The 15907-nt window shown below is 66.0% G+C and overlaps 1 protein-coding gene across 1 annotated transcript; it reads left to right on the forward strand.

The window, feature by feature from the left end:
* Positions 1–2497: 2497 nt before the first annotated feature.
* On the forward strand, positions 2498–14410 carry LOC120388520 (metabotropic glutamate receptor 6-like). Its single transcript, XM_039510382.1, has 9 exons — positions 2498–2521; positions 6973–7108; positions 7184–7338; positions 8546–8686; positions 10294–10494; positions 11117–11256; positions 11815–12750; positions 13279–13515; positions 14343–14410. The coding sequence occupies exons 2-8, from the start codon at positions 6996–6998 to the stop codon at positions 13510–13512; spliced, it is 1920 nt and encodes a 639-aa protein (XP_039366316.1). The 5' UTR covers positions 2498–2521; positions 6973–6995; the 3' UTR covers positions 13513–13515; positions 14343–14410.
* Positions 14411–15907: the final 1497 nt, after the last annotated feature.

Raw genomic sequence — 15907 nt, forward strand, 5'->3', positions numbered from 1 at the left:
GCTCCACTGGAGTCAATGGGGCCAGATCCCAGCTGGGGTCAATGGGCCGTAGCTCCACTGGAGTCAATGGGGCAGATCCCAGCTGGGGTCAATGGGCCGCAGCTCCATTGGGGTCAATGGGGTTAGATCCCAGCTGGGGTCAATGGGCCGTAGCTCCACTGGGGTCAATGGGGGCAGATCCCAGCTGGGGTCAATGGGCCGTAGCCCCATTGAAGTCGATGGGGCCAGATCTATCTATTCCCCTACATGCACCTCTATCTAGAACAGGGTTAAAAAAAAAACCTAGATAAGCTCCTGGAGGATCGTCCATCGGTGGCTAGTAGCCAGGCTGGGCGGGGATGGTGTCACCAGCCTCTGACTGCCAGGAGCTGGGAATGGGCGACAGGGGATGGGTCACTTGATGATTCCCTGTTCTGTTCATTCCCTCTGGGGCACCCGGCATTGGCCACTGGCAGTGGACAGGACACGGGGCTGGATGGACCCTTGGTCTGGCCCAGCCTGGCCGTTGTTATGTTCATCGATTGATAGAGAGGGATTGTGCGGAGATAGATAGATAGAGGGGGTAGCTGGGGATAGATAGATAGATAGAGGAGGTGTGTGGGGATAGATAGATACGGGGGGTGGATGGGGATGGATAGATAGATAGATAGATAGATAGAGGGGGTGGCTGGGGATGGATAGATAGATAGATAGATAGATAGATAGAGGAGGTGGATGGGGATAGATAGATAGAGGGGGTGGCTGGGGATGGATAGATAGAGGGGGTGGCTGAGGATAGATAGATAGAGGAGGTGGCTGGGGATAGATAGATAGATAGATGATGGATGGGGTGGATAGGGATAGATAGATAGATAGAGGAGGTGGATGGGATAGATAGATAGATAGATAGATAGATGAGGTGGATGGGGATAGATAGATAGATAGATAGATAGAGGAGGTGGATGGGGATAGATAGATAGATACGGGGGGTGGCTGGGGATAGATAGATAGATGCTGGGGTGGGGGGGGGCAGCAGGACGGTTCGATGGATTCCCCGGATTAGGGGCTGGGGCTGGCAGCGGCCCCCGGGCGGATGAGCGGCGGCTCTCCCTGCTTTAAGGGATGAATTAATGCAATTGCTTTTTTTCGCTCTGAGTGCCCGTCCCGAACAGCTGGTGTTTGTGAAGTGATGTGCGGCGGGCGGGAGCCACCACCATTCATCAGGCCCCCGGGCCCGGCCAGTCCAATATCCCGCCCCCGATCCCGGTAGCCCCCCCGCCCCAGCCCCAGCCCAGTGGCTCGGAAATGGAGCGAGCTCCGAGTCCTCTAGCAAAGTGGTTTCTCTCTTTCTCTCCGTCTATGAAAGGAGCCTCCCAGGTTCCCCCTCCCAGCCCAGAACAGCCCCCAGGGCCCGGAGCACTGAGCAGCACAGACCGGATCAGAGCCAGCCCCCGCCTCCTTCCTCCACTGCCCTGCAACCCCCCCCCCCCCCGGGGAGCTGGGGGGGCCCGGCTCCTCTCCTTGCCCGTCAGAGCAAAGATCTGCAATCCCGGGAGGCCCCTGGGATGTTTTATCTCCAGTGTTGGGGAGCTCCCAGCCCTCGCCCCCCCCCACTCTAACCAGTAGGCCCCACTGCCCTCCCAGAGCTGGGGAGAGAACCCAGGAGTCCTGGCTCCCAGCCCCCCCTGCTCTAACCACTAGACCCCACTCCCCTCCCAGAGCCAGAGAGAGAACCCAGGAGTCCTGGCTCCCAGCCCCCTCCCCCCCGCTCTAACTACTAGACCCCATTTTCATGTCAAATGAGGTGGGACTTGCTCTGTTCAGTTCTGAGCAGGACAATCCCCCCACCAGCCCCACCCGGGGGATGGGATGCTCCATTAGATGGACCCATGGGGTGGGGAGAGTGGCTGGCTCAGGGGGGTGGGAAGGGGGCCCAGGGCCTGGCCCCTCGAGGGGGCACCAGCTCCCAGGGCAGGGGGCTGGGGGGGCTCAGGGGTCCCTGCTGTCTGGGTCCAGCCTCTCAATGTAGGTCAGCTCTGTTCAGCCCCAGGGCTCCCGTCAGTCCCACCCCCGGGCCTGGCATAAGGGGGGGAGAGGAGGGATGGGGGGGGGAGTGAAAGTAGCGGGGGGGGAGAGAGAAGGTGAAAGGGGGAGGCAGAGGGATGGGCAGGGGGGGCAGAGAGCTGGGCAGAGCCGGGCAGGGGGGGCAGAGCTGGGCAGGGCAGGGGGGTGGGCAGAGCTGGGCAGGGGGATGGGCAGGGGGGTGGGCAGAGCCGGGGATGGAGGGAAGGTGCCAGCCAGCGGAGGGACGAATGCGCTGCCCGTAGCCCTGCCCCCCCCAGCCAGTCCTCTCGACCCCCCCGCCTGGCAGCTCCCAGCTGTTCCCAGCGCAGCCGGGAGACGGGGACGGACGGGGCTCAGCTGGTCCCAGCCAAGGGACCCCGACCTGCCTCCCCCGGGCAGGGGCCACAGACCGGAGCCAGCTGGCAATGCAGCTGGGGGCTGGGGAGAGAACCCAGGAGTCCGGGAAGCCTGTGTCCAGGTGAGTTGTGAAAGGGAACTTGGGGGGTCGGGTGGGGTTCTAGGGAGATGTTGGGGTCGGTCGGGGAGTGACACTGGGGGGCTGGGGGGGTCCATCTTGGGAGATGTCGTGTGGGGGGGTTGATCCAAGCAAGAAAGATGTGTGGGGAGCTGGGGGTTGTTTTGGGGAGGGGTCAGTGAGGTTTATCTGAGGTAGCTTTCGGGGGGTCAATCCAGGGAGATGGGAGTGATATGACGTGGGGAGTTGGGGGACAATCTGGGGAGATGTTGGGGGCCAGGGGTTCAGGGGATTGGTCCGGGGGAGACATTGGGGGCCTTGGGATTCAGGGGCTCAGTCTGGGGGAGACCCCAGGAGTCTGGGGGTTCAGAGAGTTGATCTGGGGGAGATCTTGAGGGGTTCAGGGGGTTGATCTGGGGAGACATGGGGGCTCAGGGGGTTGATCGGGGTAAGAAGTTGGGGGTCTGGGGGTTGAGGGTGTTGATCTGGGGGAGATTTCGGAGGGCTCAGGGGGTCAATCTGGGTAAGAAGTTGGGGGTCTGGGCGCTCAGGGATTTGATCTGGGGAGATGTTGGCGGCTCAGGGGGTTGATCCAGGAGAGATGTTGGGGGCTCAGGGGTCAAATTGGGGGAGATGTTGGTGGCTCAAGCGGTCGATCCAGGGAGACATTGGGGTCTGGGGTTGAACCGGGGAGATGTTTGAGGTTCAGGGCTCGATCCTGGGGAGATGTTTGGGGGCTCAGAGGTCGAACTGGGGGAGATGTTGGGCGGTCAGGGGTCTGACTGGGGAGATGTTTGGGGGCTCAGGGGATCGGACTGGGGGAGATGTTTGGGGGTTCAGAGGGTTGATCTGGGGGAGATGTTGGGGGCTCACAGGTAGATCCAGGGGAGATGTTGGGGGCTCAGGGGGTCGAACTGGGGAGATGTTTGGGGTTCAGTGGGTCAAAACAGGGAGACATTGGGGGTCTGGGGTTGAACCGGGGAGATGTTTGGGGGCTCAGAGGTCGATCCGGGGGAGATGTTTGGGGGCTCAGGTGTCAGACTGGGAGATGTTTGGGGGTTCAGGGATTGGACTGGGGAGATGTTTGGGGGTTCAGGGGGTCGATCCGGGGGAGATGTTGGGGGCTCACAGGTCGATCCGGGGGAGATGTTTGAGGGTTCAGGGGGTCAAACCGGGGGAGATGTTGGAGGCTCAGGGGTCGATCCGGGGGAGATGTTGGGGGTCTGGGGGTTCAGAGTCTGCAGGGCCACGATCCTGGTTCATATGGTGTATTATGGGGCAGGGGAGGTGCCAACTTCCCCCAGGTGCATTGTGGGGGGGCAGGATTCTGGTTCTCCCAGTGCATTATGGGAGCTCCAGGCATCCCCCCAGCTCACTCTGCTCACTAAACCCTTGCACAGAGCCCCCCCGGCTCAGCCCCTGCCTCCCAGACACCCCATCTGGGGCTGGGGGGGGCTACAGGGCCTTTGCTCCACCCCACCCCAGGGTGGGCCAGGCAGCCTCACCCTCAGGGTGTCGGGGGGGGCAGGGGCTGTTGAAAAGGAACAGGCATGGGGGGAGGGGTGGGAAACAACAAAGGGGGTGGACAAATCAATGGACAGATGGACAGTGGGACGGTGAGATGGGGAGAAACTCACCCCACAGCCACCAGGCCTGTGAGCGGGGAGGGATGGAGGGGTGCATGGGGGGATGGTGGGTGTGAGGATGGATGCAGGGATGGATGGATGGGGTGTCTGGCGATGGATGGATGGATGGATGGGGTGTCTGGCGATGGATGGATGGACAGACGGATGGATGGATGCACAGACAGATGGATGGGGTGTCTGGTGAAGGATGGATGGATGGATGGATGGATGGGGTGTCTGGCGATGGATGGATGGACAGACAGATGGATGGGGTGTCTGGCGAAGGATGGATGGATGGATGGATGGATGGATGGATGGGGTGTCTGGCAATGGATGGATGGACAGACGGATGGATGGGGTGTCTGGCGATGGATGGATGGATGGATGGATGGGGTGTCTGGTGAAGGATGGATGGATGGATGGATGGATGGATGGGGTGTCTGGCGATGGATGAATAGACAGACGGATGGATGGGGTGTCTGGTGATGGGTGGGTGGGTGGATGGATGGATGGATGGGGTGTCTGGCGATGGATGGATGGATGGATGGACGGGTAGTGGGATGGATGGATGGACGGATGGATGGGGTGTCTGGTGATGGATGGGTGGGTGGATGGATGGATGGGGTGTCTGGCGATGGATGGATAGACAGACAGATGGATGGGGTGTCTGGTGATGGATGGATGGGGTGTCTGGCGATGGATGGATGGATGGATGGACGGATGGGGTGTCTGGCGATGGATGGATGCACAGACCGATGGATGAGGTGTCTGGCGATGGATGGAGTGTCTGGCGGTGGATGGATGCACAGACGGATGGATGGGGTGTCTGGCGATGGATGGATGGACGGGTAGTGGGATGGATGGATGGATGGATGGATGGATGGATGGGGTGTCTGGCGATGGATGGATGGATGGACGGGTAGTGGGATGGATGGATGGATGGATGGATGGGGTGTCTGGTGAAGGATGGATGGATGGACGGGTAGTGGGACAGATGGGTGGATGGATGGGGTGTCTGGCGATGGATGGATGGATGGATGGATGGATGGATGGATGGATGGATGGACGGGTAGTGGGACGGATGGGTGGGCGGAGGGACAGATGGTGGGTGTGAGGATCGATAGCTACACTCCAGGACAGCCCGGCTGCCCCTCCTCACAGCCTCTATCTCTCCAGGGCCACAGCAGGGAGGGTCTCGTTCTGGCCAGTGGTCGGGGGCAAACGGGGCAGTGCTGGCCACGTGCCGGGGGACCAGGAACAACAAGGTGTCCCAGGGACGGTGCCCAAGTGAACCAGCCCCTGGCCCCCAGGGCCCATCCAGCCTGCGGCTTGCCCCATTTCCCCACCCCCTTTCCCCCTCCAGGCCGTGAAGCGCTTGGGGCCAGCCCAGCCATGGGGCAGCCATGGCCCCCCCTGCTGCTGCTGCTGTGGGGCTGTGGGGCTGGGGCCCAGCAAGGCACCCAGCCCTTCTCCATCCGGATCGAGGGGGACGTGACGCTGGGGGGCCTGTTCCCGGTGCACGCCCGGGGCCCGGCCGGGGTGCCGTGCGGCGAGGTGAAGAAGGAGAAGGGGATCCACCGCATGGAGGCCATGCTCTACGCCCTGGACCAGATCAACGCCGACCCCCAGGTGCTCCCCAACCTCACCCTGGGTGCCCGCATCCTGGACACCTGCTCCCGGGACACCTACGCCCTGGAGCAGTCGCTGACCTTCGTCCAGGCCCTGATCCAGAAGGACACGTCGGACGTGCGCTGTGCCGATGGCCGGCCCCCCCTCCTCACCCGGCCCGAGCGGGTCGTGGCCGTGGTCGGCGCCTCCGCCAGCTCCGTCTCCATCATGGTGGCCAATGTCCTGCGGCTCTTCGCCGTGAGTGGCGGGGGGGGGGGAGCTGAGGGCGGGGGTCTCCTGGATATGGGGGATGGATAAGATCAGACTGATATCCCAGATGCACCCCAGTCACAGTGGTTCTCCCCCGGCTCTGGGAGGGCAGTGGGGTCTGGTGGTTAGAGCAGGAGGGTTGCTGGGAGCCAGGACTCCTGGGTTCTCTCCCCAGGTCTGGGAGGGGAGTGGGGTCTGGTGGGCCTGAGAGCCAGGACTCCTGGGTTCTCTCCCTGGCTCTGGGAGGGAAGTGGGGGCTGGTGGTTAGAGCAGGAGGGTTGCTGGGAGCCAGGACTCCTGGGTTCTCTCCCCAGGTCTGGGAGGGAAGTGGGGGCTGGTGGGTGAGAGCAGGTTGGGGCTGGGAGCTAGGACTCCTGGGTTCTACCCCAGCTCTACTACCAATCTCCTTCCACCCTGGCTAACGGGTCTCCACTGATGAGTCCAGAAGCTCCTGGGTGCAGGGATTTTCTGGGCACCCCCCGGGTCTGTGCGGGGGCCGGGGGCCCCCTGTCGATCTCCTGCCCTTCTGCCCCCCAGATCCCCCAGATCAGCTACGCCTCCACCGCCCCCGAGCTCAGCGACAACAATCGCTACGACTACTTCTCCCGGGTGGTGCCGCCCGACTCGTACCAGGCCCAGGCCATGCTGGACGTGGTGAAGGCGCTGGGCTGGAACTACGTCTCCACACTGGCCTCCGAGGGCAACTACGGCGAAAGCGGGGTGGAGGCCTTCGTCCAGATCTCCCGCGAGGCCGGTGAGGGGCTGCGGGTCGGGAGTGAGGGGCACCGGCAGGGCTGGGGGGGAGGCTCAGGGCTGGGCTAGGAGGAGGCTGTGGGTCGGGAGTGGGGGCACTGGCAGGGCTGGGGGGGCAGGGCTGGGCTAGCGGGGGCTGCGGGTCAGGAGTGAGGGGCACCGCTCCCCATGACGGGGGCTCCCTGTCGCCCCCCGCAGGCGGCGTCTGCATCGCTCAGTCCATGAAGATCCCGCGGGAGCCCAGGGCCGGCGAGTTCGACAAGCTGATCAAGCGGCTGATGGAGACGCCCAACGCCCGCGGCATCATCATCTTCGCCAACGAGGACGACATCAAGTGAGTGTGGGGCTCCCCCCCCGGCCCGGCCCCCCGGGAATTCAGGACTCACCCGCTCGCTGTCGCCCCCTGCAGGCGGGTGCTGGAGGCCACGCGTCGCGCCAACCTGACGGGGCATTTCCTGTGGGTCGGCTCGGACAGCTGGGGCTCCAAGATCTCGCCCATCCTGCGGCAGGAGGAAGTGGCCGAAGGAGCCGTCACCATCCTGCCCAAGCGGGCGTCCATCGACGGTAACAGGGACCCCCCCAAAGGGCCCCCCGCTGCCCACAGCACCACGCCCCCCCAGTCCCCACACTGAACCCCTCGCTGCCCACAGCACTGCACCCCCAATCCTCCCACCGGACCCCCCACTGCCCACAGCACTGCACCCTCCAGTCCCCCCACCGGACCCCCCACTGCCCACAGCACTGCACCCTCCAGTCTCCCCACTGTACCCCCCGCTGCCCACAGCACGGCGCCCCCCCCTTCCGCCCACTGAACCCCCCGCTGCCCACAGCACCGCGCCCCCCCAGTTCCCACACTGAACCCCCCACTGCCCACAGCACTGCACCCTCCAGTCTCCCCACTGAACCCCCCGCTGCCCACAGCACGGCGCCCCAGTCACCCCACTGAACCCCTCGCTGCCCACAGCACTGCACCCGCAATCCCCCATCGGGCCCCGCTGCCCACAGCACTGCACCCTCCAGTCACCCCACTGAACCCCGCTGCCCACAGCACCGCGCCCCAGTCCCCACACTGAACCCCGCTGCCCACAGCACGGCGCCCCAGTCCTCCCACTGGACCCCCCACTGCCCACAGCACGGCGCCCCCTCAGTCCCCACATTGAACCCCTCACTGCCCACAGCACTGCACCCTCCAGTCCTCCCACTGGACCCCCCGCTGCCCACAGCACCGCGCCCCCCCCGTCACCCCACTGAACTCCTCGCTGCCCACAGCACTGCACCCGCAATCCCCCCACCGGGCCCCCGCTGCCCACAGCACTGCACCCTCCAGTCACCCCACTGAACCCCTCGCTGCCCACAGCACTGCACCCACAATCCCCCCACCAGACCCCCACTGCCCACAGCACTGCACCCCCCAATCTCCCCGCCGGGCCCCCCGCTGCCCACAGCACCGGGCCCCCCCAGTCCCCACACTGAACCCCTCGCTGCCCGCAGCACTGCACCCCAATCCCCACGGACCCCGCTGCCCACAGCACTGCACCTCCAGTCTCCCCACTGAACCCCCGCTGCCCGCAGCACCGCGCCCCAGTCCCCACACTGAACCCCTCGCTGGCCACAGCACTGCACCCCAATCCCCGCTGCCCGCAGCACTGCACCCCAATCTCTCCGCCGGGCCCCCCGCTGCCCACAGCACCACACCCTCCAGTCCCCTCACTGAACCCTGTGCTCCCCGCCCCCCAGCGCCCCTCACTGACCCCCGGTCTCCCCGCCGCAGGCTTCGATCAGTATTTCACCTCGCGCTCCCTGGAGAACAATCGCCGCAATATCTGGTTCGCCGAGTTCTGGGAGGACGATTTTAAATGTAAACTCACCCGCCCGGGGGCGCAGCTGGAGGAGGCCGCTCGGAAATGCACCGGTACCGGGGGGCTGGGCCTGGGGGGCTGATCTCTCAGGGATGGACGGGGTTGGGGTTTGGGGGCGGCCAATCCCCTGCGGGGGAAGGAGACACTGACCCCCCTAGTCCCCCCCTCTCCAGCTAATCCCCCACGTGGGGTGTTATCAGCCAGCTCTCAGGGGAGTCCAGGGGGTTGGGGGGCTGGGAGCTGATCCCACCACGGTGGGCAGATGCTGCCCAGACACCCCAAATCTCAGCTATCTGCCTACTGAGAATGAGATGGGGATCAGGCCCAGCACCCCCTAGAGGGGACAGGCCCCTGCACCATTCCCTGTTCCCCTGAGCCAGCCAGTGCCCGCCCTGGGGCCGGATGGGACCCAGCGCCCCTTAGAGGGGACAGGCCCCTGCCCCATACCCCGCCCCTGAGCCCGTCTCTCCCAGGCGAGGGGCCAGGCCCCTGCCCCACTCCCTGAGCCCGTCTCTGCCAGGGGAGGAGCCAGGCCCCTGCCCCACTCCCTGAGCCCGTCTCTCCCAGGCGAGGGGCCAGGCCCCTGCCCACTCCCTGAGCCCGTCTCTGCCAGGCGAGGGGCCAGGCCCCTGCCCCACTCCCTGAGCCCGTCTCTCCCAGGCGAGGGGCCAGGCCCTGCCCACTCCTGAGCCCGTCTCTGCCAGGCGAGGCCAGGCCCCTGCCCCACTCCTGAGCCCGTCTCCCAGGCGAGGCCAGGCCCCGCCCGCTCCTGAGCCCGTCTCTGCCAGGCGAGGCCAGGCCCCGCCCCACTCCCTGAGCCCGTCTCTCCCAGGTGAGGCCAGGCCCCGCCCCACTCCTGAGCCCGTCTCTCCCAGGCGAGGGGCCAGGCCCCGCCCGCTCCTGAGCCCGTCTCTCCCAGGTGAGGCCAGGCCCCGCCCGCTCCTGAGCCCGTCTCTCCCAGGTGAGGAGCCAGGCCCCCGCCCCACTCCCTGAGCCCGTCTCTGCCAGGCAAGGGGCCCGTTCCCCGCCCCTGAGCCCGTCTCTGCCAGGTGAGGGGCCAGGCCCCCGCCCCGCTCCCTGAGCCCGTCTCTGCCAGGCGAGGGGCCAGGCCCCTGCCCCGCTCCCTGAGCCCGTCTCTCCCAGGCGAGGGGCCAGGCCCCCGCCCCGCTCCCTGAGCCCGTCTCTGCCAGGCGAGGGGCCAGGCCCCCGCCCCACTCCCTGAGCCCGTCTCTCCCAGGCGAGGGGCCAGGCCCCTGCCCCACTCCCTGAGCCCGTCTCTCCCAGGCGAGGGGCCAGGCCCCTGCCCCACTCCCTGAGCCCGTCTCTCCCAGGTGAGGAGCCAGGCCCCCGCCCCACTCCCTGAGCCCGTCTCTGCCAGGCGAGGGGGCCAGGCCCCTGCCCACTCCCTGAGCCCGTCTCTGCCAGGCGAGGGGCCAGGCCCCTGCCCCGCTCCCTGAGCCCGTCTCTCCCAGGTGAGGAGCCAGGCCCCCGCCCCACTCCCTGAGCCCGTCTCTCCCAGGTGAGGAGCCAGGCCCCCGCCCCGCTCCCTGAGCCCGTCTCTGCCAGGCGAGGGGCCAGGCCCCCGCCCCGCTCCCTGAGCCCGTCTCTGCCAGGCGAGGGGCCAGGCCCCTGCCCCACTCCCTGAGCCCGTCTCTCCCAGGTGAGGAGCGCATCGGGCGGGACTCCACCTACGAGCAGGAGGGGAAGGTGCAGTTTGTGATCGACGCCGTCTACGCCATGGCCCACGCCCTGCACAACATGCACCTGGACCTGTGTCCCGGCGCCCCCGGGCTCTGCGAGCGCATGGACCCCGTGGACGGGCGCACCCTGCTGCACTACATCCGCGGGGTCACCTTCAACGGTGCGGGCTGCGGGGCAGCAGGGAGGGCACCGGTGTGGGGGTCAGGGTGGGCTGCGGGGCGGCAGGGAGGGGCACCAGTGGTGGGGTCAGGGTGGGCTGCGGGCGGCAGGGAGGGCACCGGTGGGGTCAGGTGGGCTGCGGGGCGGGAGGAGGGCACCGGTGGGGGTCAGGGTGGGCTGCAGGGCAGCAGGAGGGCACCGGTGGGGGTCAGGGTGGGCTGTGGGGCGGGAGGGAGGGCACCGGTGGGGTCAGGGTGGGCTGCGGGGGCAGCAGGGAGGGCACCGGTGGGGGGGTCCGGGTGGGCTGCAGGGCAGCAGGGCGGGCACCGGTGTGGGGGTCAGGGTGGGCTGCGGGGCGGCAGGGAGGGCACCGGTGGGGGGGTCAGGGTGGGCTGCGGGGCAGCAGGGAGGGCACCGGTGTGGGGGTCAGGGTGGGCTGCGGGGCGGCAGGGAGGGGCTCCGGCAGAACTTGGGGGGGGCAGGGCTGGGCTAGCAGGGGCTGCAGGTCGGGAGTGAGGGGCACTGGTGGGGGGGAGCCCAGGGCCGGGCTAGCAGGGGCTGCGGGTCAGGAGTGAAGGGCACTGGCCGAGCTGCATCCAGCCCCCCTTGTTCACACCCCACAGGCAGCGCCGGGACCCCCGTCATGTTCAACGAGAACGGAGATGCCCCCGGGCGCTACGACATCTTCCAGTACCAGCTCACCAACACCACAGTGCCCGGGTACAAAGCCATTGGGCAATGGACCGAATACCTGCGCCTGAACGTGAGTGCGAGGGGGCGCTGCGTGTGCACATGTGTTCCCCAGCTGCCCCACCCCAGAGGTGGCTGCATCCCAGCCCTGGGCAAGCCGTCCTTCTGTGGCGTTATGTGTGGCTATTCCTCTGCGGCCTTGCCCCAGGGTTGGCTGCATCTCAGCAGCAGGGGAGTCATCCCAGTGCAATTTTATGTGCGGCTGTTCCCCAGCTGACCCACCCCAGACCTGGCTGCATCTGAGCCCTGGGCAAGCCGCCCCTATGCAGCGTTATGTGCTGCTATTTCCCAACTGCCCTGCCGCAGAGGTGGCTGCATTTCAGTCGTGGGCATAGCATGCCTATGCGGCGTTATGTGCAGCTGTTCCCCAGCCGCTCCACCCCAGAGGTGGCTGCATCTCAGCAGCAGGCGAGCCGTCCCTGTGTGGCGTTAGGTGCGACTGTTCCCCAGCGTCCCCCCACCTCCCAGGAGGTGGCTGCATCTCAGCCTCAGGCAAGGCCTCCCCGGGTGTGGCCGTTCCCCAGCCCCCCGTCCCCGGAGCCAGCTGCCTGCCCGCGCTCTCCCTTGGCAGATCGAGGAGATGCAGTGGTCCGGGGGCCAGCAGGACATCCCCTCGTCCGTCTGCAGCCTGCCCTGCGGGCCGGGCGAGCGGAAGAAGATGGTGAAGGGTGTGCCCTGCTGCTGGCACTGCGAGCTCTGCGACGGGTACCAGTACCAGCTGGACGAGTTCACCTGCGAGACCTGCCCCTTCGACATGCGCCCCAGCCCCAACCGCACGGCCTGCCGGCCCACGCCCATCGTCAAGCTGGAGTGGAGCTCGCCCTGGGCCGTGCTGCCCGTCTGCCTGGCCATGGCCGGCATCCTGGGCACCACCTTCGTGGTGGTCACCTTCGTGCGCCACAACGACACGCCCATCGTCCGGGCCTCGGGGCGGGAGCTGAGCTACGTGCTGCTGACGGGCATCTTCCTCATCTACGCCATCACCTTCCTGATGATCGCCGAGCCGGGCGTGGTGGTGTGCGCCGCCCGGCGCCTCTTCCTGGGGCTGGGCATGGCCCTCAGCTACTCGGCCCTGCTCACCAAGACCAACCGCATCTACCGCATCTTCGAGCAGGGCAAGAAGGCGGTGACGCCGCCCCGGTTCATCAGCCCCACCTCGCAGCTGGCCATCACCTTCAGCCTGAGCGCCGTGCAGCTGGTGGGGACGCTGGCCTGGCTGGGGGCCCTGCCGCCCCACAGCGTCATCGACTACGAGGAGCAGCGGGTGCCCAACCCCGAGGCGGCCCGGGGGGTGCTCAAGTGCGACATGTCCGACCTGTCGCTCATCTGCTGCCTGGGCTACAGCCTGCTGCTCATGGTCACCTGCACCGTCTACGCCGTCAAGGCCCGCGGCGTCCCCGAGACCTTCAACGAGGCCAAGCCCATCGGCTTCACCATGTACACCACCTGCATCGTCTGGCTGGCCTTCGTGCCCATCTTCTTCGGCACCGCCCAGTCCGCCGAGAAGGTGCGCGGGCCCGGCGGGGAGCCCGGGGGCTGGAGTTGGAGAGAGGGAGGGGAGGGGACCCAGGAGTCCGGGAGAGCCAAGGGGCTGGAGTTGGAGAGAGAGAGAGGGGAGGGGACCCAGGAGTCCGGGGAGCCCAGGGGCCGGAGTTGGAGAGGGGAGGGGACCCAGGAGTCCGGGGCGATGAGGGGCTGGAGTTGGAGGGGGGGGAGGGGAGGGGACCCAGGAGTCCGGGACGATGAGGGCCTGGAGAGGAGCCCATGGCTTAGAGTTGGCGAGGGGGGGAGCCCATGGCTGAGGCTTTGAGACAGAAAGAAAATAAGGCTCAAGTGTGAAAGAAAGGAGGGAGGGATCGAGAGATAGGAACCCAGGCATCCTGGCTCCCATCCCCCCTGCTCTAACCCACCAGCCCCCACTCCTCTCCCAGGGCCGGGGAGAGAACCCAGGCGTCCTGGCGCCAGGTGCCCCCCGCTGGAGAGGATGAGCCCTGCACCAGCCACCCAAAACACCCCGGTCTCTGCCCCCCTGCAGATCTACATCCAGACAACGACGCTCACGGTCTCCATGAGCCTCAGTGCCTCAGTTTCCCTGGGGATGCTCTACGTGCCCAAGGTCTACATCATCATCTTCCACCCCGAGCAGAACGTGGCCAAGCGCAAGCGGAGCTTCAAGGCGGCGGCCACGGCCGTCAGCGCCTCCACGCGCCTCTCGCAGAAGGGCAGCGAGCGCCAGAACGGGGCTGACGCGGCCCCTGCGGGCAAATAGCGGGTACGTGGGTATCGCCTCCCGCCCATGCGGCCTCAGCCGGGGAGAACCCAGGAGTCCTGGCTCCCAGCCCCCCCCTGCTCTAACCACCGGCCCCCACTCCCCTCCCAGAGCCGGCAGAGAACCCAGGAGTCCTGGCTCCCAGCCCCCCGCTGCTCTTATCACTAGACCCCACTCCCCTCCTAGAGCCAGGGAGAGAACCCAGGCATCCTGGCTCCCAGCCCCCCTGCTCTAACCACTAGACCCCAGAGGCGTGGTCAGTCGTGCTGCTCGTGCGACGGGTGCAAGGAAGCTGAGCCCTTGGCGTGCTGAGCGTGCAATGAGCCTGCCCTGGCTCCAGCCAGCACCCCCAGCTCACCCCCGGTGCAGCCTGCTGCACGGCCAGGCCTTAGAGCGTGCGAGGGGGCTGGCTGGGGCACCCAGACCTCATCTATTGTGGAGCAAGCGTGCAAAGGCTCAGATGAGCGCACGCGGGTCGTGAGGCTTGTGCAACAAACGTGCGAGGGTGGATGGTATCACAGGCACAAAGATGGAGTGTGACCTAATGGTTAGAGTGAGGGGGCTGGGAGCCAAGACTCCTGGGTTCTCTCCCCAGCTCTGTCTCCCTCCTCGCCCCCACCAGGTGGTCTCTCCCCTGCCCCCCCCCCACTTCCCCTCCCAGGGCTGGGGAGAGAACCCAGGAGTCCTGGCTCCTGCCAGCCCCCCATCCACTGTAATCACTAGCCCCCACTCCCCTCCCGCAACCGGGACGCGAACCCAGGCGTCCGGGTGCTGGCTGGCTGCCTAGTGTCCCAGTGACTCTAACACGCTCTCTTCTTTGTCATTGCCAGGGCCCCCCAGGCTGAGGAACGTGGGGTACCCGGAGCCAGGAACGCGGGGTGCCTGGCGCTGACCCCCAGACCAACATAACGCGAGGGGGGGCTGGGAGGGGGAGCTGGGGGGCAGGAGCAGAATAAACCTGTGTTTTTACAGTGCTGCCTTGATTTCTTTACAGGGGCTGGGAGCCAGGACTCCTGGGTTCTCTGCCCAGCGCTGGGAGGGGGGTGGGGACCAAGCCCTCCCCCCTTGCCCCCCAACACTGGCGAACGAGTCAGGCTGGTCCCCAGAGCTTTTTCTACGCTAGTTCCTCGGCCACGGCTGGGCCCCTCCCGTCCTCTGCCTGCAGGGTTTATTCCTTCCCTCGCTCGCGTCCTTCCTCCTCCCGCTCGCGTCTTCCTCATCCCTCTCCTTCCTTCGCTTGCTTCTTTCCTCCCACTCGCTTCCTTCTTCATCCCTCTCCTCCCGCTCGCTTCCTTCCTCCTCCCTCTCGCTTCTTCCTCATCCCCCTCCTTCCTTCGCTCGCTTCTTTCCTCCCGCTCGCTTCTTCCTCATCCCTCTCCTCCCACTCGCTTCCTTCCTCCACCCCGCGTCATCCTCATCCCTCTCCTCCCGCTCGTTTCCTTCCTCCTTCCGCTTGCTTCTTCCTCCTCTCTCTCCTCCCGCTCGCGTCCTTCCTCCTCCCCGTGTCTTCCTCATCCCACTCCTTCCTTCACTCGAATCCAACATCATCCCTCTCCTCCCACTCGCTTCCTTCCTCCTCCCGCTCGCTTCCTCTTCACTCCTCTCCTATTGCTCGCTTCCTTCTCCCGCTCGCTTCTTCCTCACCCTCCTCCCATCACTCGCTTCCTTCCTCCTCCCCGCGTCTTCCTCATCCCTCTCCTTCCTTCACTCGCTTCCATCTTCATCCCTCTCCTCCCGCTCGCTTCCTTCCTCCTCCCGCTCGCTTCTTCATCCCTCTCCTCCCGCTCTCTTCTTTCCTCCTCCCACTCGCTTCTTCCTCATCCCTCTCCTCCCACTCGCTTCCTTCCTCCTCCCGCTCGCGTCTTCCTCATCCCCCTCCTTCCTTCGCTTGCTTCTTTCCTCCCGCTTGCTTCTTCCTCATCCCTCTCATCCCGCTCACTTCCTTCCTCCTCCTACTCGCTTCTTCCTCACCCTCCTCCCATCGCTCACTTCCTTCTTCATCCCTCTCCTCCCGCTCGCATCTTTCCTCCTCCCGCTCGCTTCTTCCTCATCTCTCTCCTCCCGCTCGCTTCTTTCCTCCTCCCGCTCGCTTCTTCCTCATCCCTCTCCTCCTATCGCTCACTTCCTCATCCCTCTCCTCCTCCCGCTCGCTTCTTCCTCATCCCTCTCCTTCCTTCGCTTGCTTCTTTCCTCCCGCTCGCTTCTTCCTCATCTCTCTCCTCCCGCTCACTTCCTTCCTCCTCCTACTCGCTTCTTCCTCACCCTCCTCCCATCGCTCACTTCCTTCCTCATCCCTCTCCTTCCTTCGCTCGCTTCTTTCCTCACGCTCGCTTCTTCCTCATCTCTCTCCTCCCACTCGCTTCCTTCCTCCTCCCGCTCGCTTCTTCCTCATCTC

The sequence above is a fragment of the Mauremys reevesii genome, linkage group 22 (assembly GCF_016161935.1).
Source record: "Mauremys reevesii isolate NIE-2019 linkage group 22, ASM1616193v1, whole genome shotgun sequence".
Classification (NCBI taxonomy): Eukaryota; Metazoa; Chordata; order Testudines; family Geoemydidae; genus Mauremys; species Mauremys reevesii.

Coding starts and splice junctions, on each gene's coding strand:
- LOC120388520 (XM_039510382.1), top strand. CDS start 6,996: ATGAAGATCCCGCGGGAGCCCAGGGCCGGCGAGTTCGACAAGCTGATC. Junction 7,339..8,545: donor CAAGCGGGCGTCCATCGACG/GTAACAGGGACC, acceptor TCCCCGCCGCAG/GCTTCGATCAGTATTTCACC. Junction 8,687..10,293: donor GGCCGCTCGGAAATGCACCG/GTACCGGGGGGC, acceptor CGTCTCTCCCAG/GTGAGGAGCGCATCGGGCGG.